This window comes from Thermobia domestica, chromosome 11 (genome assembly GCF_964235325.1).
Source record: "Thermobia domestica chromosome 11, izTheDome1.hap1.1, whole genome shotgun sequence".
NCBI classification, from domain to species: domain Eukaryota; kingdom Metazoa; phylum Arthropoda; class Insecta; order Zygentoma; family Lepismatidae; genus Thermobia; species Thermobia domestica.
In genome coordinates this window covers 247,531,212-247,558,693 of record NC_137464.1, presented here as the reverse complement: position 1 = coordinate 247,558,693, position 27,482 = coordinate 247,531,212, and the positions used below count along the sequence as shown (strand labels likewise).

Here is a 27,482-nt window from a genome sequence, read left to right as displayed (position 1 = left end):
AAGCCGTAGAACTTGAAGATGAAAGACTTCTGAAGAAGTGAATTTGCAGGGCTAAATCGGGAAGAACATCAACTACCCGGAACATCATCACAACAGTTACCATTACTTGTCCAACCGTCTTCTTTACAAAAAGAGGCTTTGAAAGTCTCACAGATTTCTCCTATCCCTGTCTGGCAACTACTCGAAATAACAAAAAAATTCAGAAACAAACAAAAGACAAACTTCTACTTCAACCAAATGAATATTGATAGATATCGAATTCAGAAAAATCACTAAGCGAAGAAAGCACCAAGAAAGCAAAGTTGAGAAGAAAACTCGAAAATACAATGTTGGTGGAAAACGTGAAGACAACCTGAAGAAACAAATTAGAAGCAGGCCTAAACGTACAGGTTTGAATCGTATAAACCTGTTACTAATGTGTAAATGAATCGTACAGGTCTGTACAGTCAAAAAAGAAAAAAAAACTGAAGTTTTTGGAAAGTGATTCTGGTGCTTCACGTTAAGGAATTTGCGCTAGTAACTAATGCGTGCCAATACCCGATGAAATGCGTGGGAATACCCGATGTGGTGGGGAATACCACGCGTTTCCCGTTTTCCACAAAATTTATTTTTACAAAACCTATGAAAGTCAAGGAGCACTACCAACGACCGAATATGAAACTAGAATGATTAAGTTACAACATACATTTTCCTCATCTTAATTTGTTTGATTTGTAGTGAGATATTGGAAAATGTACCTTAAGTGCGTGGTATTCCCCCACTTTCCCCTAAAATCGGAGAATAGGAGAAAATGATTGGATAAAACAATGGAATAAATAAAAGTTGATGAGAAATGAGGGGAACAAAATAAAAATTGGAAAAGTAAAAATTTAAACAATAATTCATATATATATATATTAAAATGCTAGGTTTATGGTTTATATGTTTGTCGCCAATTCTTTCGAAAATGAGATCTCGGAAACCACAAGTGCTAGAAACATGTCATTTTCACTGGTCACTTCCAAATTTTGTGTAGATTGTCCAGTTCTCATACAAATTTTCAAAAACCGTATCGTTATTGTTCTATGCAACATTTTAAGGGCCGTTTCGAGCCCATAAGATTAACATTGTTGCAGGCCGAAACTACGGTTAGGCAACCAGTAAAAAAGTTACGTATGGGGGGGGGGGGGATTGACGGACATTGCAGACGCTTTGCTTAGATCTGAATGGCAAAAGTCCTTGCATGCTCGCAACTTGAAAGGCCTCAAGAAACGCAAGGAGGTGTACTCGGACGGATGCCAATTTGTTGGAAAAAAAATATTTCCACTTCATATCGTGTTACTTCTACAAATTTGCTACAAACTCATTCCAACACCTATACATTGTAATTCACTTCCTTTGTGAGTTTCTTATCCTTTACTTGTGAGTCAATCCGTCTGAAGTGGTCCAAAGATAGTAAAATGGTTGCTAGACTATCTCCGAAAAATATAAAACTTTGAGTGTGACGAACCTTGTATATGAGATGCAGGGGCGTCATTTCAGACTTCGCTTGAGGGGGACAAGAGCACCACCGACATATGACTTTCACGTTTTGTACTAGTACATTAGTAGACAATCGATTAAAGTATATGTATTCCTCAAACTCTTGGGGCGGCAATTGCCCCCTCCTGGCCCCCTTAAATGACGCCCCTGGTTGTAGTGTACTTGTGGGTCAACTGAAACGAACTTCCAGTTAAGAAATATCAAAATTCACGTTTTGCTCGTTAAACGAAATACTCCACAATCTATCGATATTCCTATAATAATAGTTAATGTGTAAAAGCACTGGCGCAAATCCTGGGGGGGTGAGGAGGACATGTCCCCTCCAATCTTGGATCTGGGGGGATGATCCGATTTGAAATATGTTTTTTTGAAAAAAAAAAGTGTTGATTTGTGTCCAATTGCCACAAAGGAAAGTGAGATGAAATTGATGTCCAGAGAAGCCTCAAGTCTGCTCGCCTCCCAAGAAATTGGTGTCACTGTCCACCAAAATAAGCCTCAAAGGTGCCCGCCTCCCAATGTTGAAGACAGCTCTGCTCTCTTGATTCTCCACATCATTGTTTTTCAACTTCATAAATATTTTGAACATCCAAAAAAAATCTCTAAACCTCCCCTTCCCATGTTGAATGAAGGTTTGCGCCGCTGTGTAAAAGTAAACGTAAGTGCACGTAAGATTAGCATTGGAGCAAATAATAATTATTTGTAGGAATCACTGGTGATTGGTGAAGTAGGATCATATTGGTGAGCAGTGGCGGCGATTGGACGTTAAAAGTGGGGGGGGGGCAAGACATGATCTGAATATTTGTATATCAATGTTAATATACAAATTTCCCTGGTTGAAACTACATACATTAATAGGCCATTGCAGAAAAGTGGGGGGGGGCAACTGCCCCCCTTTGCCTCCCCTAATCGCCGTCCATGTTGGTGAGTAATATTTATATTGTAGTCAATTGCCTTCCTCGTTTTCAACTGTTTCAGCTTCATTAGATTTAGGAATTTGATTTCAGTAACTTGTCATCGATGTTCTAATTTATAAATATTTTTATGGAAAAGTAGTCTAGGAAACTGAATCCTTTGGATTCGGAAGTCTTTGTTGAGAGATATCGCGAATTCAAATCCCTATAAGCAGAGGAGTCGTTAGCCTGTTGCAAGGGAGCAGGTCACCCCTTCAGTGAGTACCCGCACCCCCAATTTTTCACGGAAGATAACATTGAAGTATAGTAACATAAGATCAAAAGCATAAAGGTAGCATTGTTTATCGAATATATATCATTGTTTAAAGACGACTGTATTGGGTACCAATGGATTAATATACTATGCTCATATTTCTACAACATACATTTGTGCTTTTGAACTTATTATACTTCAATGTTATCATCCGTGAATTTATCGTAAACGAAAATTAGGAAATTTTATCTTAAAAAGGGAATTTGTGAGCATTCCTGTGAGAAATTTTTAACTTGAGGACCTAACATCACTGCTTACTGTGTCAAGGTTTTGGCGGAATACTGGCTGCGAAGCACAGACAAAGAATAGATAATTACATATATATTCTTTGTCTGTGCTGCGAAGTGTGGTTTGATTAATTTCTGAGTCGATTGTTGATAGATTGTTCTAGCCTGGTGATCGAGTGTTATGGAAGGACGTGCAGTGTACGGTGCACCAGGAATTATATTAAAAGAAGTCTACATCACAACTGATAATTGGGAGGGTACTGTTCAGTTTGAAAGTGGTGGAGACTCAAATGACCTTATTGCACTTGAAAAGTCAACTATAGATGTATTAAATTATGTTTTGGGAAAAGATATAAAAAGTGTTACCTTCCATAAGTTACATCCAAAATTCGGTGTATATACGATTGTAAAGGAAGACGACCAAATTGAACACGGTTGTGGTCTTAAGGCGTCTCTAATTTTTAATAAAGTACCGGTATGTACGATTAGTGATAAAGGGATAGAGCGTCATAGACATCATTCTAAGAAGAAAAAATCGCACCATCATAAACACAAACATCGTAGGAAATCAAAAAAGAGATCGCGTTCATCATCAGTTTCGTCTTCAGACACCTCTTCTCATCGTAGAAAAAAAAGGCATAAAGATAGAAGTAAAGAGGTGACAAGTCCTAAGTCATTAAGTGGGTTGAGTGAAATTTCAAGTTCAGAACTGTCGTGTGATGATGATATAAAGAAGCGTCACAAGAAGCATAAACATAAAAACAAATCCCTATGTGCATCATCAGCGAGAAACAGTATTTCCTCATATAGTGGTAGTGAGGACATCGTTAGTGATTCCAATAAGAGGAACGAAAAAACTCCGGAAGTAGAATATATTCCAGAACCTATTCTTTTTGATAGAGCGTTATTCGAATGGAGAACTGAAAAAGGTAGTATAAATGTATAATTCGTGTTTCAGTGTGTTCTCTACTAAAAAAATTCAATTTTTCCTCTAAACGCTAATAAACAATAATATGGTGTTCAAAAGTATGATTCACTAGTTTCACATCATTCGTACTCTCATATGGATATTATCAACTAATGCAAGTTTCAAAAAAAATTGTTAGTAAACACTTCTGCTAAGGTTCCGCTCGTGGTTAACCGTCATCGAAGGGATATAAAGTTATTTTGAACGTTATTACTATTTACGTATAGTTGGTACAATTACTCCAGTTTAATTTCCCTACAGTTATAATCGTATATCGCAAGTATTTGTTCCTTTCCAGCTTTTTTTTCTTTCTTCAGCAACTAAGCGTGCTGGCTATGAGACAAAAACTAGTGCATGAAACAAACAAGCTTCTGCTAGGTGGTCACGAAAATCCCGGATGATATCAAACCGGACCATAGCATGAACGCAGCTTGGGGCTTGCGCAGTGGTTCGTCCGTAGGGAGCAGTAGTGCATCAGAGTTGGTATACGCATAAACAAGGATAATAAAAAGACACTTTATATACTGTAAAAAATCATGCCTATGTTCGTGTGGCATATCTTTGCGGTACTTGTATGATCGGGAAAACTTATAGATACAATGTTTTAACTATATGGTCTTAGATCGAATTAAAGACTCTACATAAATGTACGGAAGTGGTCAGTTTATCGGTTCCGAGTACCATTCTGGGCTATTAAATGGAAGTTTGCTACTATTAAATACTGGTAGGTCCCAATTAGGATTCTGGGCGGGTATTATTTATTTTCTCCCCCAAATCACTGCTAATGATTATGGTTCCGTATTTGTAACTATGATGAATATGAATTGTGTGTGGTCGTATGGCGTAACAATTATAGTGCATAAAACGACCTAACTTGTGCTAGGTGGACACTAAAAAGCACTACTGCTATATAATCGAGTCAGACCAGGGGCCCAGGCACAAGTGAGGCGTGCATCCGTGGGGAGTAATCACGTCAGCGATTGTGGGTATGTACGTAAACTAGAAGGTTTATAACAGCTCACTGTGAGTCGCAGTGCCGACTTCGGAGCCGTCGCTGGTTTTGCATACTAAAAGTCACCCATGCTGAGCTGACATTCAGTTGCTATTCTCATCGATTGAATCTGGAACCGGGCTATAACCAATATCTGGACAAGTATGATAGAATCGTGCAGGTAAATTTTCATAATACAAGTTCGTACAGTTGGATAACAAATAACTCATATGTGTTCTACGACCATATCTACATTTTCTGGTTCCATAATTCAGTATGAGGCAAACAAAGAGTTTATGTGGATCTCTGACCTTTTAGACGAATATAAAACAAATTATCACGTGAGTGTGTAAGACCTAACAACATCGAAACCACGAATTGAATGGCTGAATTCTATACGGGTCGCAATATCTTCACTTTCAGTTATGTGTGCAAATATTACACTAATATTTTTCCGTAATAAAAGTAACGATTTTCGGAGATGTGAATTTTCCTTTAGATACATTAGTAGCTTTCGTGGTGCTCGTTTACTCTTGGTATATTACATTTTAAAAGATTTACGGGTAAAATTCAATACTTTGTATTAAAAAGACATATTTATAAAGATCAAATTTCTGCAGGCGATAGAATTAATTACAAAGAAATACAGTTGTATTTTAGGTTTATTAGTGTAGAATTACTTGTGTAAAATCATTACAAGTGCTTTACGGCAGAAAATAAATGAGTGCAAATGAATGATGTCTATATAGATACTACTTTCCACCGACGGTGTATTTCTGTACGGTATACAGAAGCTGTATTTTATGTTTACAGGTGGAATAGTAATAGCTGACGAGTTGGTTTTTGAGTTTAATGTCGCTTTTAGCAGGGAGGCTGTATAATACTGGACCTACTGATTAACCTGGATTCCGAACTACATGAGCTCCTGCCGGGAATCAAACCCTGGGTTACCACGCCAAATGTGCGTACGCTAACCACTTAGCCATGAAAGAGCAGGAATACTACTAGCATGAAACCATGACAAATCCTAATGAAACTCGTATTATTGGCAAAAAAAAAAAAAAAAAAAAAAAAAAAATACTATCTGTTTTCACTACGCGTATACTCATCGTTTCTGATGCGCCTACTTGCTTGGGACGCACCCCCTGGCTATCGCGCGGGTCCACCTGCTTTGCTCTGCCTGTAATCAACATTCTTTCTTTTAGTGGCCACCTAGCACAGATTGGTTTCTTTTCTTTGCAGTGTAGTTTTTTATGCCATACATCCGGATATCGTGTTTTTACGCAAATCGTGATAGAATTGTTCAACAACTACTTCACTTGTTCTTAAATTTTATCTATGAGAAGTGAGGTATTTCATGTCGCCAAAGGCAGATCAATTAGGACACAATAGGAGGAAATTAGTAAAAGAATTATATATATATATATTTTTTTTAAAACAAATATTTGGTGTGGTGTGTCAAAAGTACACCTACACAGATTTCGTTTTATTGTAGCACAATCTCATAAAGAATTAAAGTACGGTGTAATACGACATCAATACTTTTCTGATTGATCTAATGGCTAATACTCGCACTTTTAATGCACGTGGTCCGGAGTTCTATTTCCGGTGAGAGAGTATTACGATTGTAACGCTTGCAGTAGTTCGGATTCCACCTTAAATTCAATATTCACATCTCATATAAGCTCGGTGCTGAAAAAGAACGCTGAACTTTAATTTAAAAAGAAAAAGAAAATGAACTAAAGGCGTTAAGCGAAATAATAACACACTGGAGCATTTATGTTCCTAGAAGCCTGCCTATGCTATTGAGGCAACCGAAACATAAATTAGAGTATACCGTAAGACGGGGTTACTTTGCACGAAATATGAAGAGAATTTCACAGTCCTGTGTCGTTAAAACCATTAACAGTAAAGAGGAAGTTTCAACTGCCACCGTAAGATAGAACATGTAACTGTATTTTGGCTATAATGTTAGCGGTTAACATCAGTTCTAATGACCGGGAGGGTTTGTTGTTGTTGTGAGATGCAAAGCAGACACTGTAAAAGCCGACAAAATTTGAAAGATATCACCTACAAGAATTTCCGTCGAAGTTGCGTCAGTTTCGTAGAATGTTACTGTGTATAACGGAACTTTGATGCAACAATTGAAATGTGAAACGCTTTAAAGTCATAAAAAAGGTTAAACTGGAAGAAGGCGCTTTCAGCATCTACTCGTAAATACTTTGCACCGGTCCTCTTAGATTTGGAAATAATTACTACTGGAACCTCCTAGTAAATTTCCTATTTAGGTAGATGCCGGAATGAATTTTTTGTTAGAAAATAAATCGTGAACAGCGGCGAATCCAGAAGAGTAGTTTGAGAGGGCTTTTATTTATTTTTTTTTTTTTACTACGAAATCTAGACTTTGGGAGAACTTGCAGCTTATGCGCTTAGTTTTTTTTTTTTTTTTTTTTTCAAATCATGCTATTTGGGTGGGGTTCAGCCTGAAAGTCCCAAACCCCGTAAATCTTCCACTGATTGCAGTTGGGATCAAATTCTTGAATAAGGAATAACCAAGGAAAATCAGTTCACGCGGATTTTTTTCTGTTCCTGAGTTCATTTTTGTGGGACATATACTAAACTATTAGATTGTGGTTTCTGTACCGGTACCAGAAAATACACAATTTTCCTTACAAATATTGATAATTCTTACTAAGTACTGATACCTGTAACATCATTCTAATATCAATATTTGTAGACTGCATGCAGTTTTGTGTAGAAATAAAATGTATAAATACTGAAGAGAAAACATTGCACAGAAACGTTATGTTCATATGTTGAACATACTTTTTTGTATGTTGTGCGAAGTATTTACAAAACTGCCATGGGGTTACCTTGCACCAAAGTTCATATTTGAATAACTATGGTCATACTGAATGTTTACCAATAAAGTTGCACTAATGTTTTCCTTATATATCTAGCTATTATATGTTTAAAATACAGTGTTCTAAATCGTTACGTTTGTAAGTTACATGCGGGTTTCTTTAAAATTCCTTAAATCTTGTGCAAAGTAACCCCGTGTTACGGTACTTATTGTAACGGAGGAGCGAAATTAGTTTAGGTAATGTAGGGAAGGCTCAAGCCTCCTAATTTCCCACAGCTGCACGCTTCAAGATAAATATTACTCTTTTTACTTATTACTTCTTTCGTACTTTTTTTTTTTTAATCTTCCGAAATTCGTTCCCATTATGCATACAAATCGTAACACTGTTCTAGTATACGATACCAACTGCCGAAGTAGACCTCACTTTAACCCTTTCATAATAATGTGTTTACTAAAGGAAAGTTTAGACGTTCATTGCGGAAGCTTCTGTTCTTATGCTGATTAACTTAGTTTCATGATTCGTTCATCGTGATATTTGGATTGGGTCAACTTTTCGAATGGTGCCATAGTTAGCCACTCGGATATGAAATTCGAGATTTATTCTGCGAATTTTTAAGAACATTAAAATCGGTAACTTACTTGAGCACCTCTAGTAGGGCCCAGAGCGCAGGTACTATCACGAAAGATACTTTAAAAAGTAACATAGGTTCCCTTGCCCCCAGATACTTTTCAAATTGCTGAAGTACGAAGAATTTAATAAAATTATTATTATTTCTTCTTTACTCTCATGGTAGTGCCCTTTAGTCTAAAGGAGACGGAGAAGAAATGAAATGAAGTCTCCAAGTTCAATGAACCACAATTATATCTTTCAGGCTGAAGGAGCAGGGGCGTCATTTCAGACTTCGCTTGGGAGGGGGGGCAAGAACGCCATCGATATAAGACTTTCATGTTTTGTACTAGTACATAGTATACAATTGATTAAAGTATATGTGTTCCTCAAACTCTTGGGGGGGGGGCAATTGCCCCCCCTAAATGACGCCTTTGTGAAGGAGGCTTACGATTAAAGCAAGTGAATGATATTGCAATAATTGGTGTAATGAAAATGTGGGAGAGAAACGGGACGCCGGACAAAAACCCGCGGGCAGGATATTGTCCACCACAAACTTACTTGGCTGTAGATCGAACCAAGGACATCCCGTACCAGAGGTAAGCGCTCTACCCAGTGGCGTAGCACACTTTTGCGGGCCCCCCCGCAAAGTATAGAGAAGAGGCCCCACTTGTAAAGCCGACACAAGTAAGGTGGAAGTTCTACTTCTTTAAAACTTTATTCATCGCAAGACTTCGGGGCCCCTATACATCGGGGCCCCCCCGCACTGCGGGGGTTGCGGGGGCAGCTGCTACGCCACTGGCTCTACCACTGAGCAACCGTACCGTCCAAGGAGATGGAAGAGTGATGAAAATGGGTGATTATGAAATTAAATTTTTGTGCTCTCCCAGTGAAATCGAACCCGGGACCTGGCGCATCAAAGGGATACGCAGTACTAAACAGACGAAAGAGAATGGCCTGTTAACATACTAACTGGTATAAGGAGATGCAAAACATATATTGTCCGAAATTGATATTTTAATATGTCACACACTCACTTTAGGAATTTTCTGTTTGTGCTCTAGTTCAGAGTTTTTTACCTTAGTTACCTTTGATTACCAGCTTGTACGTCAGTATAATCAGAATGAATTGGGGTTTGGTATGATACCGCACATATGACTCACAGATGCAGAAATGCAAATTCGGTAGTTTTCTGGTAAACCTTTTTTTTTTTTTTTTTCGTACGGAACTAGGTACTACTACTTTCACAGTATGTACTCCCATGCACAAAAAAAAAAAAAAAAATTGCGCGTATACTGTAACTCACGATTTTTCGCAATTATTTCATTTTCCTTATGTTTATGGATAAAATTCAGTTATTAGTATGTGGAGATAATAGAAAGCAATCCATCTAAGGAGATATTTCCAAAAAAATATAATAAAATGATAAAATATAAGCAAAAAACAAAATTATGTTCGGTTTTGTGTATACTGGCAATAATGTTTTCGAGGGAATTTTTGGAGTAGCACAGCACGATTGTAGAGGGAATTACAGAATTGGTAACAGGGGGACAGTTGAATCAAGGAACAGGAAAGTGGAGTAAAATATTGCATTTATTGGCTTAAATCTAGGGTGTAAATTGTCTGCCAAATATAAATTAGCTTCTGTAACCAAGATGTTGTACGGAAATATATAAACAAAGAGAAAAACTGTTGTCTTAAGTTTGGAAGTGACATGCTCTATAGCCATGAGCAGTTATTTCTTAAGAAAAAGATAGGCAACAAAAGAAAGTCTGTGTGGTCAAGTGGGTAGAGTGACGGATTAGTAATTCTTATACTGTTTTGACCCCAGATCGAATCCCATCCGATCCTATTTAATTTTTTTTCTTTACAATACACTCTAGAAAGTGTATAATTTTTATGTTAATAAGAACCGAAACAATGTAATAATGAAATAACTTTTTGTTGTTCTGATGACGTATTTATTCAGAATTAGCTTACTATTTATTACTAATAGCGATTATTTTTAGTTTATGGTATGGTATGCTTAATCATTCCCTCTCCGTTTTTTTTTTTTTTTTTTTTTTAACACAGCAGAAGTAACTTCAAACTTCAACTCACTGCGAGTGTGTCTGTAAAAAACAAAACAAGCGCGACCTGCAGCTTTACACACAGCGTGACGAACACAATCACAGCCATAGCTCGTTGTCTGTTCTAGTGTTTCTGTGTGTGTGTGTTTCTTTTTAGAGTATTGACTCTCTCTCTCTCTCTCTCTCTCTCCTTTTGTTTCATATGAAGTGCAACAAATGCGTCTGTATAAAAAAAAAAAAATCAAGAATTCTTTCTTTAAACAAAACTAAATTTTACAGCTCTCTTTGTGAATAACACGAATGCTTCCGACGAATTATATAGTAGCGTGAAAAACTGATAAGAAAATGATCTAACATGCATAAGCTTCTTTTTCTAGCGTGACAACACATTAAACATAACAAATTAAATTTTTGGGATTACAAATTATCACATTACGTGTCGGTGTAGGCCTATTCGTTTTCACATTCGAGCGACGAAAGAAGAAAGTGTGGTTATAGTTATAAAAACTGAATACCAGATTTCAGTGAATTCAAGTTACATGGCTCCTACGTATCGAAAAAGTGATTTTTCGATGTCTGTCCATCTATTCGTCTCTCGGTTCGTCACGCTTTTACACGCACTCAAATAGAGGCCATACTGTTCAACGTATCTGGACCGAATTCTAGACATAACGTTTTAATAACATACTATCTTTCGAATTTTATGTCCTTCGACATCTAAAAGTAAGGGTAATTTACTGAAGGATTAAAATTTAAAACAATTCAATTTTCTCAAGTAAAAAAGCTGTGACGATTTAATTTACTTTTTATAAATATATATTTTATTAACGAATCTCCACCGCATATGAATAATTTTTCTGAAAAAATATATATGGTGTAATTTACTGTATGGTATGCGTTCTTTTTGCAGAATTTTCTCAACCACATTTCATAAATAAACGTATCATTAATAACCTAACAAACAACTCGTTCGAAGGAGTAGCTTAATCTTAGGGTGAGCTTTACCCCGATAGTTTTCCCATTAACGCCTCAGGCAATTTTGTTCATATTTCGTAAAGAAATGTTTCATTAATAAACTAACATACAGCATAAATCGTTTATTCCGATAACATACAGAAGAAGTGGTTTTCTCAAGGGTTGAATTTTTTTGGACAATTTTCTCAGTAATAACTGAGACAAATTTGTTCTAATTTCAGTAAAATATTTTCTGTAATAATCTTACAATATGGTATAACTCGCTTGTTCCGAAAAGAAAAATCCAAAAGACATACTTTGACAGTGAATTTTTTCCCGACGATTTGCTTAAAAATTACTCGATATACTGTCAAAATTACAGATAGAAGAGTTTACCTTTGGGGGTAAGCTTTTCCCGATGACCTTCCTAAAAAAACACTCAGGAGATGTTTGTTGTTCATATTTTATAAATACATGTGACAAATAACCTAGCTATATTGTATAATTCCCTCATCCGGAAAAACTAGAAATGGTATATTACTTTTGACAGTAAGTTTTACCCTGCGAGTTCCTCAAGAACGACTCAGGCGATTGTGTTCGTATTTCATAAATAAATGTTTTACGAAAACACTAACAATATAGCATAGCTCGTTTGTCCTGAAAAGATCCACAAGGGATAATTTATTCTTGGGGGTGACTTATTTCATGATTTTCTCAGAAATTACTCAGACGCTTTTGCTTATAGTTCACATTAGAGATGCAAGGGCTCGGAAAAAACCGGCTTTTTTGGAAAAAAACTCGGTTTTTTCTGCTTCGCTTTTTTGCTTGGGAAATTTTGGGGCTTTTTTCAAAATACTGCTTTAAATTGATAAAACAGACTTTGTATCGCTTCTCTATAACACAAAAAATCATTTAATTAGTGGTTGATGCTGATAATAATATAAAACATCGAAAATAAACTATGAATTTCGAAAAGATATTTCAAACAATTTTTCTTCAACATATTTACATTATGAATTCCACAGGATTAACCAATGTATATAAGACTTTTTTTACCCTCCTATATACAAAAGTAAGCAGAGTTGGCAAGAACCATGGTTGTTTTTGAAAATGCCAAAAACCCGTTTTTTGGGGATGTTTAAACCAGGCTTTTTTGGTTTAAATCAGGCTTTTTTGATTTAGATTTTTGCTTTATGTATTTATATTACAGATTCACAGAAATAAGTTTGTTTCGCCTTGGTGTTATTATGCAACAGCGGGGTTATGCCGGAAGAACTCCCATAGAAGTCCGGTCAGTAAATTTCTTAAATTGAGAATCTCCCGCCCTAGCCATTGGGAAAATCCCGTCATTACTTGAAATGTAAGACAATAACGGGAAAATCCTGTTATTGCTTTGCATGTAAAATTTTAAGGTCAACATACCATAATCAGTACGCTAAAACTGAGGTATTAAATTACAAATTTAGTACGTAGATATCATTGAAAGTCCAATCCAAGCTAATGTTGGAGGCTACGTAGGCAATCGATAAATTTTGCCAATTTTTATCAATATATTTAAGCAATCTTGGCTTCTTTATAAAACAACAGGTATTTAGGCATGCAGAAATATACAATTTGGTTTGTTTCGTATGTTTAGGCTTAACATCCTTACGAAATACTGAGGTTATCAAGGAGAAGACTATCGCTTAAACTGACATCCGAACCGCTACTTGGGTTACGCATGAAAGAAGGGTTGTGGTTCGACCGAGAATTGAACATGGGACACCTTGATTAAAAGGTGAAAGGGAAATAAAACTATTGCAGGTGGTTTGATATCTGGAAACGTCACCATGAAGTTCACACGATTCGCATTTTTCATTCTTTTTATTTTTGTGGTTTAAAGCAATTATTAAAAAAAAAAAAAAGTTGGTGTAAACCAGCCAACCCTAAAAGTAAACACTTCTTTTAAAAGAATGCACAAATAACTAGCAAAATAGTATGTACTATTTTTACTTCAAAATATTCCATACCCTCTTTTTGAAACAAAATAAAATTAAAATAAAACATAAGAGAAATACTTAGATTTATATGATACACTTAAAGGCTGCACATCTAGAGCTTTTGGTTCTGTATATTCTTGAAATTCTACAGTTAAATTTTATAGAACCACCATCACAGTTTACCCAATCCTCAAGTTTTCTGAATTTTTAACAAGAGGGATTCAACATATCATTACGGAACTCCCCCCCCCCCCCCCCAAAAAAGGACTACGGAATATATTTAAGTTAAGCTAAATACAACAAACATGACTGAGTGATTAGCTTTTGCGCTTCTATCGGGAAGTCCGGGATTCAACCAGCATTCGACCATTCTGACAAAGCTTTTCTTCATTCCATCTGTGAATGTAGAAATAGTGCGTGTACTGTGAGTTGGGCGACTTCCTTTCTTATTGTTTTTAAACCGTTATTATTACTAATTACCAGCAGTGACGGTTTTGCGAAGGTTAGGGGGGCGGTCTTTCGGACTGAAACCTGTTCCCCATAGTTACGGAATGTCTGCAACAAACGAAATATCTATTATTTATGCCTTTACTCATAAACTTTAAGCCCCCGTCAAATAAAAATTACGAATGTTTAAAAAAACTAAACATTAGTAAGAAAAACCCTTCCCAAAATACTTTTCTAAATCCGCCACTGATTCTCAGTATAAAATGATTTTTAAAGTTGTATTCGAAAGATTATTACTAAACATGGAAACGAAACGAAATATCAGTTAGGGACTATGCCTGTACTCATAAACTTCAAGCACCTCCCAAATAAAATTAGGACTTTTTAGGAAACGAAACAATCAGAAAAACCCATCCTAAAGTACTTTTCTAAATCCACTACTGATTATTTGTATAAATTGGTATTCAAGGTTGTGTCCGGAAAATTATTGCTAAATCACTTCACAGCTACAGTATAACAGAAATGTGGAAGTACGGTTTGACGGATATATTGAAAAACGTACGCTTTGACGGATTAATAGAAAAACGGGCAAGTTTAACTTTTGCGCTAGAAGCTAGAGTACTAAAAGCTCTTAGAAATGAAACACGGATGACAAGCTAGAGAAGAAAAATGATGTCGATAACTCAAAAGGTAAAATAAAGTTAAATAGTCTCTATAATTACCCTCAAATACTACATTCTTCATGTTAGCTTTAATTCGTAAAACATGTGCTCCATCTATCTTGATGGTGAATTTCAGAGCGAAATATCACATTCAGGTCATGGAATTCTTATCTAACTACAGAATATACTATAAGAAAGCTATTTAGATAGAAAAATTATGAAATTGAAAAAAGCCAAAATTTCCAAAATTCTCGTTTTTTTTCCAAAAAAGCCGGCTTTTTATGTGAAAAAAACCATCGATTCAAAAAAGCCGGCTTTTTTGCATCTCTAGTTCACATACAATTATATCCTTAATAATTCTAATATATGGATCGAGTTATTTCTAACGAAAATATGACCAATGGGTACTTTACTTTTGGGCCTGAAGTTTCTTCTAGCAATGTTTTCCAAAACATTATTTTATTCGCAATTTCCCAAATAAATGTTTCAATAATAGTTACAGCCTAACATAAGTCAGTGTAAAAAATGCGAGCGAGAAAGTACAGTGCGTTTGCTCCGTATCCTTTCTTAAATATATTTTTTAATGTTACACCTAATCACAATTTTCCGAACAAAATCGAAACTTCTTTTTAAATGTGCCTTGTTGTGGTCAAATGGTTCAAGTGCATTGGTTCTGGATTTGATTTCCAGTGAGAGCTAGTGTATTTTCATCCAAGAGATGTGACACGTCGGTGCAAAGAAAAAAGTGTTTAAATAAGCCTAACCAAGCTAATCAACAAAAGAAATAATACAATGTTACGAATATCGTAGAAACGTTGTTAATATTAGGTAGGTGCGACTGAAATGTCCAAACGATTATTGTCAATTCCAAAGGCCTTTGTTTTCGTTCGGCGGGAGCTCGTGTGGTTCGGATTCTACATTAATCAGTAGGTCCACGTCTCATATAGCCTCGCTGCTGAAAGGGACGTTAAAATCACATCACACATCTTTGTTTTCGCCTTTGTTTTAAATGTCTCTGTTCATGAGCTCCTTAGTGGCTAAGCTGTTAGCGTACGCGCCTTTGGCGTGGAAGACCCGGCTTCGATTCTCGGCGAGAGCTCACGTGCTTCGGAGTCCACGTTAATCAGTAGGCCGACGTCTCATATAGCTTCGTTGCTGAGCGAGACGTTAAACTCGAACTCAATGTCTTTGTTCATAAATGTCTTTGTGTATGGTTTTGCATATACGTGGCATGGACATTAAATTTTGATTTCTACGCCATGTATCTAATTACATACACAGCTATAGAACGAACACAACAAACTTGGAATATCTACATTGTTTGCGTATGGAAAATAATCACGCTCTACTGTACAGGACAGCCGTGTGTATGAAATTCCATACACATGGCAATCAACGTATTAAGAAATGTATAATAATAAGAATTAATAATAATAATAATAATAATAAACAGAAAACGATACGATCACTTACATAATTTATAAATATAAGTTAACATTTAATAAGCATATAACTGCAATGGAATTAAGTTGTTTCTCTCTCTCCCTGAACGCAACAGCCCTTATTGTGCTAAGGCGTAGAAGGGAACTTGTGGCACTCACGATTTGGGGCCGTGTGTGGTCACAACTTCGGATCCCTTTGTTGTTAGTCCTAGCTTTCTAGACGGATGCAGTTATTCGTCCAAGAGATGTGACGTAGAATATACAAGCAAATAGATTTTGTATTACTATTAAAGTAAATAATTATACTCATTCCCTCAATATGATACTTGTGGTTGCTTAACCGTATACAGACAGCTGATCCATGGAAGAATCGTTGATAATAATAATAATAATAAATAACAGAAGCTCGACAAATATTCTTGCAAATAATAGGAAAAAGTTTGCGTCACACAGTTCACTTTGCTGGACACACCAGTGTGACGCGTTATACCGATTGTGGCACACTGGAATATAGGGTATGTTTATTTTTTTTATTTTTTTCCAACTATTCCAACTGCTTCAATTGAAATGGATCTATAATAATAAGAGAGTGAATTTAGTCTTCTTACCCTTCGATTTAGAAATAAGGTTCGCGAGAATTTCATAAAAGAATAATATACTCAGAATTGTATATAGTAGTTTGTTTTATTCGAAATTACATACTTCCTGCAACTGTTTTTTGATTGAAATGATTTGAAATGAAATCTTTAAGTTTTACGTCCCACGATTATGCCGGATAGGCTAAAGGAGACAGTGATGATAAGAAATGAATGAAATGATCGAGTGAAGAAAGTGGGATAAAACGGGAGAACCTCGAGAAAACCCACGCACAGTGTTTGTCCAGCACAAGGTTCACTTGGCGCGAGCATAGATCAAACCAAGGACTCCATGCACCAGAGGTGAACGCTCTACCACTGAAACACCGTGGGCTCTGATATTACTTAAAGGAGAAAGGGACTACTTTATGAAAACTTGATGACGAACACATTTGTTAAAAAATACCAGCTTTTCGTGAAATATTGCTTATAGACAGGGGCGGATTAAGGCTTTTGGGGACCTAGAACCGACTGTTTTAAGGGGGCCCTATGTTAAGAATAGTTCCAGTGCATAAATTTTCTTTTCTGCCTTCCACAGCCTCATAGGCTTATGGAACTACCGAGAACTATGCTGTAATATTTGAATGTGCTCCAAGTTTAGAATAATTAGTTTAGTTAAATTCATTATTAACAATTAAATAATTGCATTCATTATTAACAGGTAAATGCTGCTGATAGAAAGACTTAAATCTAGCGATACCGCGAGCGTAACGAGCGGGAAAAAATAGCATCGGTCTGAAGCCTATAATATAATAAATTGATTACTATATTTTAGTATTAAACAGAGGGATTTTAAAGGGCCCCCTGAGCTCGGGGCCCCGAAGCCTGGGCTTCATTGGCTCCGCCCTTAATCCGCTAATGCCTATAGATTATAAATTAAAGGGTCGGACCGGGTCCGTTCTAAAAATTCCGGCCCGTGCAGACCTCTAGCCTCTGTGTATATGCTATATTTGAAAATACAGTAGAGTTTCGATTATCCGACATGAAACAGGCAGGCAGAACGCCGGATAATATGGATGTATTAAGGAAAGACCTATCAAAAGTCAAACTATGATATAATTTTACATATTACGCATCTAATTATCATGTTTTACAAGAAACAAATACAATGCATTGACTCAGTGACGTATCCAGCGTGAGGTCCTGGAAGCTGTCCCTTACCAAACCTCAAGCACTTTTTAATAAACCTACTTTTTCCCTTTTGAGGTTCTTTTATGTCAGATTACTTTGAGTCAGTGTCCAAACTGTGGACAATGCGTTGTTGTTATAATTCTAACAAGTATAGTCGAGACGTTCTATTCGTCCCCAACCGGCTTCCTTTGTACTCAAGCAGAAAATTTTTTCCTAACCGCCCTCATAAATAACACTCCAAATAAGCCATAAACGGCACGTGTTTGGAGTCGAAGTAATACGTTGTTGCCATCGTTAAACTTTTATTATCGATGGATACATTATATTATAATAATAATAATAATAATAATATATAATAAAACATAACAATCATTAAAGGAATTCAGTAGGCTATAATAGTATGGACAGGGGCGGTCAAGGGCTGATTTCTGGGAGTAGCAAAGAAAGATTGTATATTTTTCTCATCGGGCTTTTGCGGCACTGCCTTGCGGTGAGCGGGGAAGGACAGGGGCAAACTATTTAACATGTTTGGTTCGTACAAGCGTTATCGTTATGGAAGTTACATAATATTAACAATATGCTATATTTAAGAGTAATATAAGCACATATCATGAAACTAATGATTGATTTCTTTTTTTTCTTCATTACAACATATCGAAATTGAATTCAAATATTTCAGTTTAACGTCCCATAGCTATGCCTTTCAAGCTAAAGGAGACGGAAGGAGGAGGATGCAATGAAAACAAAAGTAACGAAAAAACTAGATAAATCTGTCTTTCTGCGAGGATTACTGAAGAATCAATAAGCAAGAGGGTGAAAATTGCAACATCGCTTTCTTTTTCAGCAGGTCAACTGGCAGGCCACCCTCAACTGGAATGACATGTTGAATTATCCCTCCCATGTTACAAAGAAACACGCGGTTTCCTTCAATTGTGTTCCGCTTCCTTTGTAGCCGCCTGGGGACGGTTCGAGCGATTTTACTGTAACACTTCTCAAGTGTAACACTCCGATTTTGATAAAATTTGTCAGGTAGATACTACACATAAAATAAACAAATAAGTACTTCTTTATTTTTTGCTGAAAAACGGTTTTAGGGGGAAAAAGCCCTCACCCAAAATTTTGAAAATTGACGCCCGAAAGGCAAAAACAAAGTGGACCAAAGTGAACGAAATTGTGAACAGATATTGCGGACATAAAATTAGGAAATACGTGTTTTGTATTTTCCTGGAAAAAACGGTTAGCTGGGGCACAGACCCCTCCAAACCTTTGATCATGAAATATCAAAAGTGCTAATAACAGTATGCCAGAAGTGCCTAAATTTACGCGAAGAATTTGAACAAAACTTTGTGTTAGTACAATAAGCAAAAAATAAACAAATACGGCTTTTTTATTTCCTGCGAGAAAACTGTTTTAGGGGGCAAAAGGTCCCACCCAGAATTTTGAAATTGGACGCAAGAAAGGCAAGAAGAAATGGACCGAACTGAATGAAATTGTTCACAAATGTTGTAGAGGTAAGATGAGGGAATGCGTGCTTCGTATTTTCCTGAAAAGAAAAAAAAACTGTTGAGTGGACCGAGGCGTTGAGTGTCGGAAGGAGAGGACCGAAGCGAATGAAATTGTCTGTAGATATTGGATATGAAAAATAAAGCCTCTCGTGTTTCACAAGCGTCTCCATCAGATTTCTTCAAATTTGGCAGATCAACAACAAGCACAAACAGTTAGCGTATTTTGTAGTATATCACGAGGCAACTTTAACCCTTATAATGTTTTTCCGCATAAACAAAAACACGTGCCGATTAATTTCCTGTTTGTTGTTGATGTGCCAAAATTGATAGGGACATCTTAAAAACACGAAAGTCCTTATTTTACATATAGTCGATACAATATCTACACACATTTTCATTTGCTTCGGTCCATTCCTTCCTCCACTTTTACGGTAATATTTACTTTTTTTTTTTTTTTTTTTTTTGGAGGGGCTCTAGGCCCCAACACTGTTTTGTCGTACAAATTAAAACGCATTTCATTTATTGTTTTGCAAATTGCCCCTATACGAAGTTTTGTTGCAATTCTCCATACTCTTTAGGAACTTCTGACGTATACTTATTTGCACTTTTAATATTTCGTAATCAACAGCTTAGAAGGTTCGCTCCCCACTCAACCGCTTTTTTTACAGGAAAATACGAAATACAATTACCTCAATTTATGTCTAGAACATCTATGCACGATTTCAAAATTTTGGGTGGGGAATTCTGCCCCCTAAAACCATTTTTTCGCAGAAAATAAACCCGTATTCGTTTGTTTTTTTGCGTATTGTCCCTACACAATGTGTCGTTCAGATTCTTCATGTCCTTTAAGCACTTCTGACATACTATTATTAGCACTTTTGATATTTCACGATCAAAGTTTTGGAGGGGTCTGTGTCCCACCCAAACGTTTTTCTTTTTTTGCAGGAAAATACGGAACCCGTATTCCCTCATTTTTCGTCTGCAATATCTTTGCACAATTTCATTCATTTCGGTTCACTTCTTCTTGCCTTTCGGGCGTCAACTTTCAAAATTTTGGAGGGGGGCTTTTGTCCCCTAAAACCATTTTTCCGCAGAAAATAAAAAAAACAGGTATTCGTTTAGTTTTTGCGTATTGTCCATACACAAAGTGTCGCTGGAATTCTTCGTCCTTTACACATATCAGACATATTGTTACTAGCACTTTTGATATTTCATGATCAAAGGTTTGGAGGGGTCTGTGCCCCACCTAACCGTTTTTCCAGGAAAATACAAAACACGTATTCCTTCTTTTACGTCTGCCATATCTGTGCACAATTTCGTTCACTTTGGTCCACTTTTTTTTTCTTTCGGGCGTTAACTTTCAAAATTTTGGGTGAGGGCTTTTGCCCCCTAAAACCGTTTTTCCGCAGAAAATAATAAAAAAAAAAAAACATGTATTCGTTTATTTTATGTGTAGTATCTGCCTGTCAAATTTTATCAAAATCGGAGTGTTACACTTGGGAAGTGTTACTTGTAAGAATATACCGTAATGCCATTGATACCAGGTGGAATTAAAGAACACTTTTAAATGGGATTACAATTTCGTTTCCGTTCTGTTTATAACATTACTGTATTAGAACGATACACTCATTGCCATTTGCTATTTTTGTTATGTGATATACGTAGCAGACAGTTTTCCTTACATGTCTCTAGAAAATATTTTTTTGATTTCGTTTGTGTTAGAATGCAGTTTGACCGGTTCATAAATGAAAAGTAAGAAATGTTTAAGAGAAATACAGAACTGTTGCATTATTATTATTATTATTATTATTATTATTATTATTATTATTATTATTATTATTATTGATATTTTTTAAACATTAGAATTACGTGCTTACGAGCTTTCGTGTCGGACCCCATCCGAAAAGTAAAGCTGGATATGTGCCTGCACTGAATGATAGACGTATGAGTCAAGGTATAGACGGGCGTGCTAGGCGATCGAGTCCGGAGCATCAAAAACAGACTAAGACCACAACTTGCAGTTTTTCTTGCCGATTGATGCTGCTTTTTAACTGCTATGATATGTCGGATAATAATGTGAAATAAACGAAGGTCAAGACCATGGCGTATTGGTGTTTCATGCACCTAGACGTGTAAAATATTTGTGCCGAAAACATCTTTCATCCACTAGCTAAATTTGTGGGTATGATCGCACATCTTGCCTTATAAAGTATAGTTGTATAAAGAATATATATAGCATGCTAAAAACCTAAAGACCAAATTCAATGATTTTCTGTAGTTTTCTTTTTTAATAACGGGAAACTTGTTTATTTCATCACGATAAATCACGTTTGATACTAAGATGTCTGTTTCTGTCTATATATATTTTTCATACTTTATTGGAGACAAATTGTTTTTTTTTTTTTTTTTTTTTTTCAAGAAAAGAGGATGATAAAAGAAGCTATATAACAGCATAAACTGAAAGCAATGGCTATTACTAATAGTACACTAATTCTAAATAAATACGTCATCAGAGGAAACAAAAAGTTATTTCTTTATTGTATTGTTTCAGTTTTTATTAACATACAAATTATACACTTCTATAATGTTTCGTAAAAAAAAAAAAAAAAATGAACAGCATCGGATGAGATTCGATCTGGGGTCAAAACAGTATAATAATTACTAGTCCGTCACTCTACCCACTTGACCACACAGACTTTCTTTTGTTGCCTATCTTTTTCTTAAGAAATAAATGCTCATGGCTATAGAGCATGTCGCTTCCAAACTTAAGACAACAGTTTTTCTCTTTGTTTATATATTTCCGTACAACATCATGGTTACAGAAGCTAATTTATATTTGGCAGACAATTTACACCCTAGATTTAAGCCAATAAATGCAATATTTTACTCCACTTTCCTGTTCCTTGATTCAACTGTCCCCCTGTTCTGTTACCAATTCTGTAATTCCCTCTACAATCGTGCTGTGCTACTCCAAAAATTCCCTCGAAAACATTATTGCCAGTATACACAAAACCGAACATAATTTTGTTTTATGCTTATATTTTTATTATTTTATTATATTTTTTGGAAATATCTCCTTAGATGGATTGCTTTCTATTATCTCCACATACTAATAACTGAATTTCACCCATAAACATAAGGAAAATGAAATAATTGCGAAAAATCGTGAGTTACAGTATACGCGCAATTTTTTTTTGCGCATGGGAGTACCTCTAAAAATATCTGTTCTAGTTTATATTTTTGCTAAGTCTCATTGATGTAGGTTAGTAGGTATGGAGATACCGGTACAAAAGGTTTTTGAAACAAAGATACTGCAAATATGACTTCAGAGGAAGGGAGAGAGGGCGTGTTTTCATATATAGCCAGAGCTTGAAAAATCCACTCGTCAGTGGCGAGAACTTTTTTTGCATTTAACGAGTAGAGTCTGATCAATCAAAAATGTGAATTCAAAAATAAATAGTAGATATTACTTTTTATTTGTAAGAGACATGCCAATAATCAAAATAAAAAAAAAAATGTATTGATATGTTTACTCCCAAAGTGGTTTTTGTTTATTTGTATAAACACTGAGACTGTAAAACGGTCTGGCTAGTAGATTTTTTAGTGGCGAGTACTTGCAAGCAAGATTTTTCAAGCCCTGTATATAGCCCATTATGTTATGGATAAGAAGGGTTGCAATGTAATTAAGGTCATGTGAAAACCAGTCGACCAGATGCAGGGTTTGCTCAATTGGGCCCAGTAATATTGGGAGAAAAGTGGTGAACCTGTGAAACCTCAAAAGCTGATTTCCTCAACTCTACTTTGATCAAACGCAGACAGGGTTCTACATACTAAAGGTGAGCGTTTCACTAGACCACAATTCACTCTTTTCCAGTTCTGCAGTCATCTGTTAAGGTAAAGGATATTGGTAATCTGTGATGATGAATAGTATTTTCCGTGAATGAGTCGCAAAACAACCACCGGTGTAGTCGGTTTCATGTATATGTTATATCTTAAGCCTCAATTAATCAAACAGCTTCTGGTAACTATATTTTACGAGCATTTCCAAGGAACTTATTATGTTTTCAACGTGTACTGAAAATACATTTAAGTATTCATATTTACGTATCACTACCATGAAAAAGTATTGGTGATGATGGTGGTTAGAGTTGAGCACCGTGGTTGGATGAGACGTGGACCTACAGCTTAACGTGAGATCTGAACCACATTAGCTTCCACCAGAAACCGACACGATCTGCACCGAAGATCCGGGTGATATAGGGCTAGCTTACGCATCTCCACTTCACTTACTTAAAATGGTCCTCGGAAACAAAATTTCATTGATTTTTTTTTCTCACATGGACCAATCATTTGCTTGCTTGGTGTCCTTTTCGCTAATAGCATGTAACCGTGCAGATGCTCCAATAGGTGTTGGTACATTCACAACTCGTCTAGAGGTAGATCCAGGGAGGCGATCGCCCTCCCAGAAGAAGAAACTTTTATATATAAATAAAACCCATCCCAGAGTTTGGAGCTCTTAAAAGTAGCTCTAAATAGCAGTATTACATCTCCGCCCTCAGAAGTTCGTCCTGGATCCGCCCCTGCGTAGCACATTGCTGATAATCACAAAACACTTATTTTCACTTCTCTTATGCTCTTCTGAAAACCTGTACCCTGCTGAAGGTCCATGTGGAAGCATAAACAGCACCAACTTTACGAAATTCATGATTTATTGATAATTCTACTACGCTCAGTTGGTTATCCTACGTATATGCAAGGGCGCCGATCCTGGGGGGCGGGGGGGCTAAAGCTGATGTGGGTCCCCTATTGTATTTATGAATATACAATATTTGGCATAATTTGAATGCAATTTGTCTTAAAATCCTCATATATATATATACCTTCTGCATCGGAATGCCTCCCCTCCCCCAAATTTACAGAGAAATCGTCGCCTTTGCGCATATGTATGTAACAAAAGTTCCTTTTTGCAGACTTCTTAAATCTACACTTTGAATTGCAGAAGCTCGATTTTGGGGGAAGGATAAAGTTAGTTTATGGTGACCCGTTACTGCCATAAGAACTTCGCCATTTTCTGAAAGCCAAAGGTGACTTCATTGAATACCAGTTACCGGTCGCATACTGTCCAATTCTTGCTTTTTTTTTCTTCTTTCTTTTCTTTCTTTCTTCCGGAAGTTGTCGAATTCAGTTCCAGGCAACAAAACGAGAGTAGTACCCGGAGTTTGTACTTGCACTATACTCACGAATTCTTCTGCGGTTTTAATACTGTGTATCTGTTTTTGTCTAAGGTTATGCCGCGTTGCCACATTCTTTACACCCCCCCCCCCTTTCACCCCAATACCGTCGCAGAGACCCTAGCATGGCCGGTTTCACTGCAAAACCACTGCTTTATCAGACCTGTCTGCATCTCGAACATCTGAAAACGATTTTTAAAGCGGGATGCACCACCATCATAAATCACTGACACGGTTTGCGAAATTGTAGACACTTATTTTGACGTATTCGAACCTTTTTCTATAACGTATATTTTCGCTTTTCTTTGAGTATTTTTAGAATCTTGTCTATGGCTATGAGTACATGTGCCGAATCATGTGTTTTGTCGCTTATTACAGCAATACTATTAGTTGTTCCATATTCCGGTGATAATTCTGAATTTTACTTTGCAGAATAGTCTAGTTTTCAACGAAGTCCACATGAAGTAAAATAGAAATTATATCTTGAAATTTTATACGTTTGCTTCTCGGTATCAATTAATTCTCTTTGGATTTTCTTGATGTAGTCATGAATTACAATTCTTACAGTTAAACCAGTAATGTACGATACGAAATCAGAAACTGGCACAGTTTTTTTTAACGAGATCATTGTTTCCCCATATGGCATACGTAACACTTTCATTTTTATCAGGATCAATAATTAATGACTCCACACTTATTCCTTCCACTCCAGGACATTCACCACGTACTTGAAAAAGACAGCTGTCATTTTCTACGGATCATACTACCAAAGGAAATTGGTCACTCATGACAGCTTTAATACAGGCTACATCTTTGATTTGTTGCAACGCATTAGCAGCTAACTTAAAATTTGCACAATACACACAAACACTTCCCTCGCAGGTTGCGAACTGACCCACTTTAGTCGAATACTATAAAATTCCGAGTGACCCGTTCTTATGTTGGGGTTGCTCTGTTTAAAAAGTCCGTAAATCTCTTTGGTGGAACGCGTAAGAAAATGTTTCGATTTTTTTTTTTAAACTTTTTGTCCTTTTTTGATCACTGTAATGACATCGCACTTAATTGAGACTTTGTCTGGAGCATTCCAAGTCATCACTGAGGTAATGGTTAAGGCTTTTTATAGATCATCAGAATTTATTGGATGGCCATTTTAAGTAAACTTAAAATTTGTGTGTTTCGTAACCGTAATTTCCATCTCAGATTACTTCGGTTTAAGAAAACGGAGGAGTAGGGGGAGGCTCATTTTGCTATACCAGAGAGCTTTTTTGATCAAAATACTAAAAAAACAGTCAGGAAAACCTTTTATTCTTTATTTAATTAATGTGAACCACAAACATCATCAAATCATTGCACTTTTATTGTTTCCAGTGTTGCTAACTGTTACATCAAAGTTAACGAAACTTCGGTAACTTCAAAAGGCTGTAGTTAATTCATGATGCATTGGTCGAGAATGGTATTTGCTGTGTTTATTATTCATGTAAAGTTGAACCATCTAACAAAATTTCAGAATTTTAAAAGATGGCGTTTTCGAGAAAATGGCGCCCAAAAATGGCGATTTTTGAAAATTTTACATTTTCTCGAATTTTTTGCGACAAAACGATTGCACACAAAAGCGATACAATTTTTTTTCGGAAAGCCGGTAACTAGATCTTGCCAACCGTGAAAACAGAATTTTAAACTTCGAACCGGAAGTGCTCGACAAAAATTCGCAAACTTCGACTTTTGAGATAAACTGACGTTCGTTTATTTATGTACAAAAAGATACGCATGCGCAAACTAAACTGCAATAAAATATAGTTTATTTATATCCCTATGTACATACCACAACAATAATTATAACTCTACCTGTCTCCATAGCTGAATGGTGGGGCTCCGAAGTTGATCATTTTCCATGTCTTCTACACTTCATAAATTGTACTCCCCGTCTTTGATGGCCCATTACTGTGCGGGAAAATTTTTTTCGACAATACAAAAAAAAGTTTCAACAATATCTGAGACAGTAATGGTACATGCTCTGCCTGAATTGAGATTGTAGGAACCATATATATATAGATATATATAGGGTGTTAATGAACTATACCGACAAACTGTAAGAGGTGATTTCTCACATCAAAATAAGAGAAAAAGTTCATATGGACCTATGGCGAAAAGTGCATGGTTTCAGAGCTAGGGCTGTCCAAAATCTTGAAAAACCTAAATTTCAATATTTCATCAATTTTCAATAGGTGTACAGGGTGTAATTCTCATATCTGCTCTCAATAGAGTTTTATAATATATCCTGATATCAAGAAATGCCCAAAGTAGGCAGGAGGTACGCCTTGACAACAATGGACATCCAATGCTTCGGAGGGAAGTCGGAAGTGTTAGGAACCAGCAGCTCCATGATTTTTGTGATCGGAATAACGTGTGATACGACGTATTTCGACAAGGTATATTTCACGTTTTCTTTACTTATAAGCAGGGTTGGCTGGTTTAAACCAGCTGTTTTTTTTTTTTTTTTTTTTTTTTTTTTTTTTTTTTTTTTTAACAACTGGTTTAAACCAAAAAACGAAAAATGTTCGTAAAAGTGTAACTATTCGTAAAATCTTGATGATCACACATTTGTGGGCTATCACGTTTCACTCCCATATATTATTCGTACTATATTCAGACCTAAATTCCCCATTCTTTACTCATAACTTTTTTAATGTAACTTTATGGATGTTTCTTTTGTACTTTTTTATAGTTTATTATTATTGTTATGCAACCAAAGGAAAATTATAAACATTGTTTCGTTTTAATAATGTTTACTATTGATAAAATACATCGAAATGCCGTACTTTTTTTTTTTTTTGGAGGGGGAGGTCATACAAACCCCACGAGAGGCAATTATTGAGGCAAGAATCTTTGGTAAATATTTATGTATAAATGGATCAGAGCCAAAGTAGACTCAAATAATTCTTATCTTTATCCACTTTTCTTACTGTTATGCAAAATAAGTCCTTGTATTTCTTTAACTTGGACTAATAAAAGTCTTAGTGAACTGAC

At 36.1% G+C, this 27,482-nt stretch overlaps 1 protein-coding gene across 1 annotated transcript in view; it reads left to right on the top strand.

Moving 5' to 3' along the window:
* Nucleotides 1-2,994: 2,994 nt before the first annotated feature.
* The window catches only part of LOC145664886 (uncharacterized), a 47,743-nt gene continuing 23,255 nt past the window's right edge, over nt 2,995-27,482 (top strand). Inside the window, exon 1 of the mRNA XM_081731942.1 lies at nt 2,995-3,901. Within this exon, the coding sequence (XP_081588068.1) occupies nt 3,154-3,901 (748 nt within the window). The 5' untranslated portion in view covers nt 2,995-3,153. The remainder of the gene's footprint in view (nt 3,902-27,482) is intronic.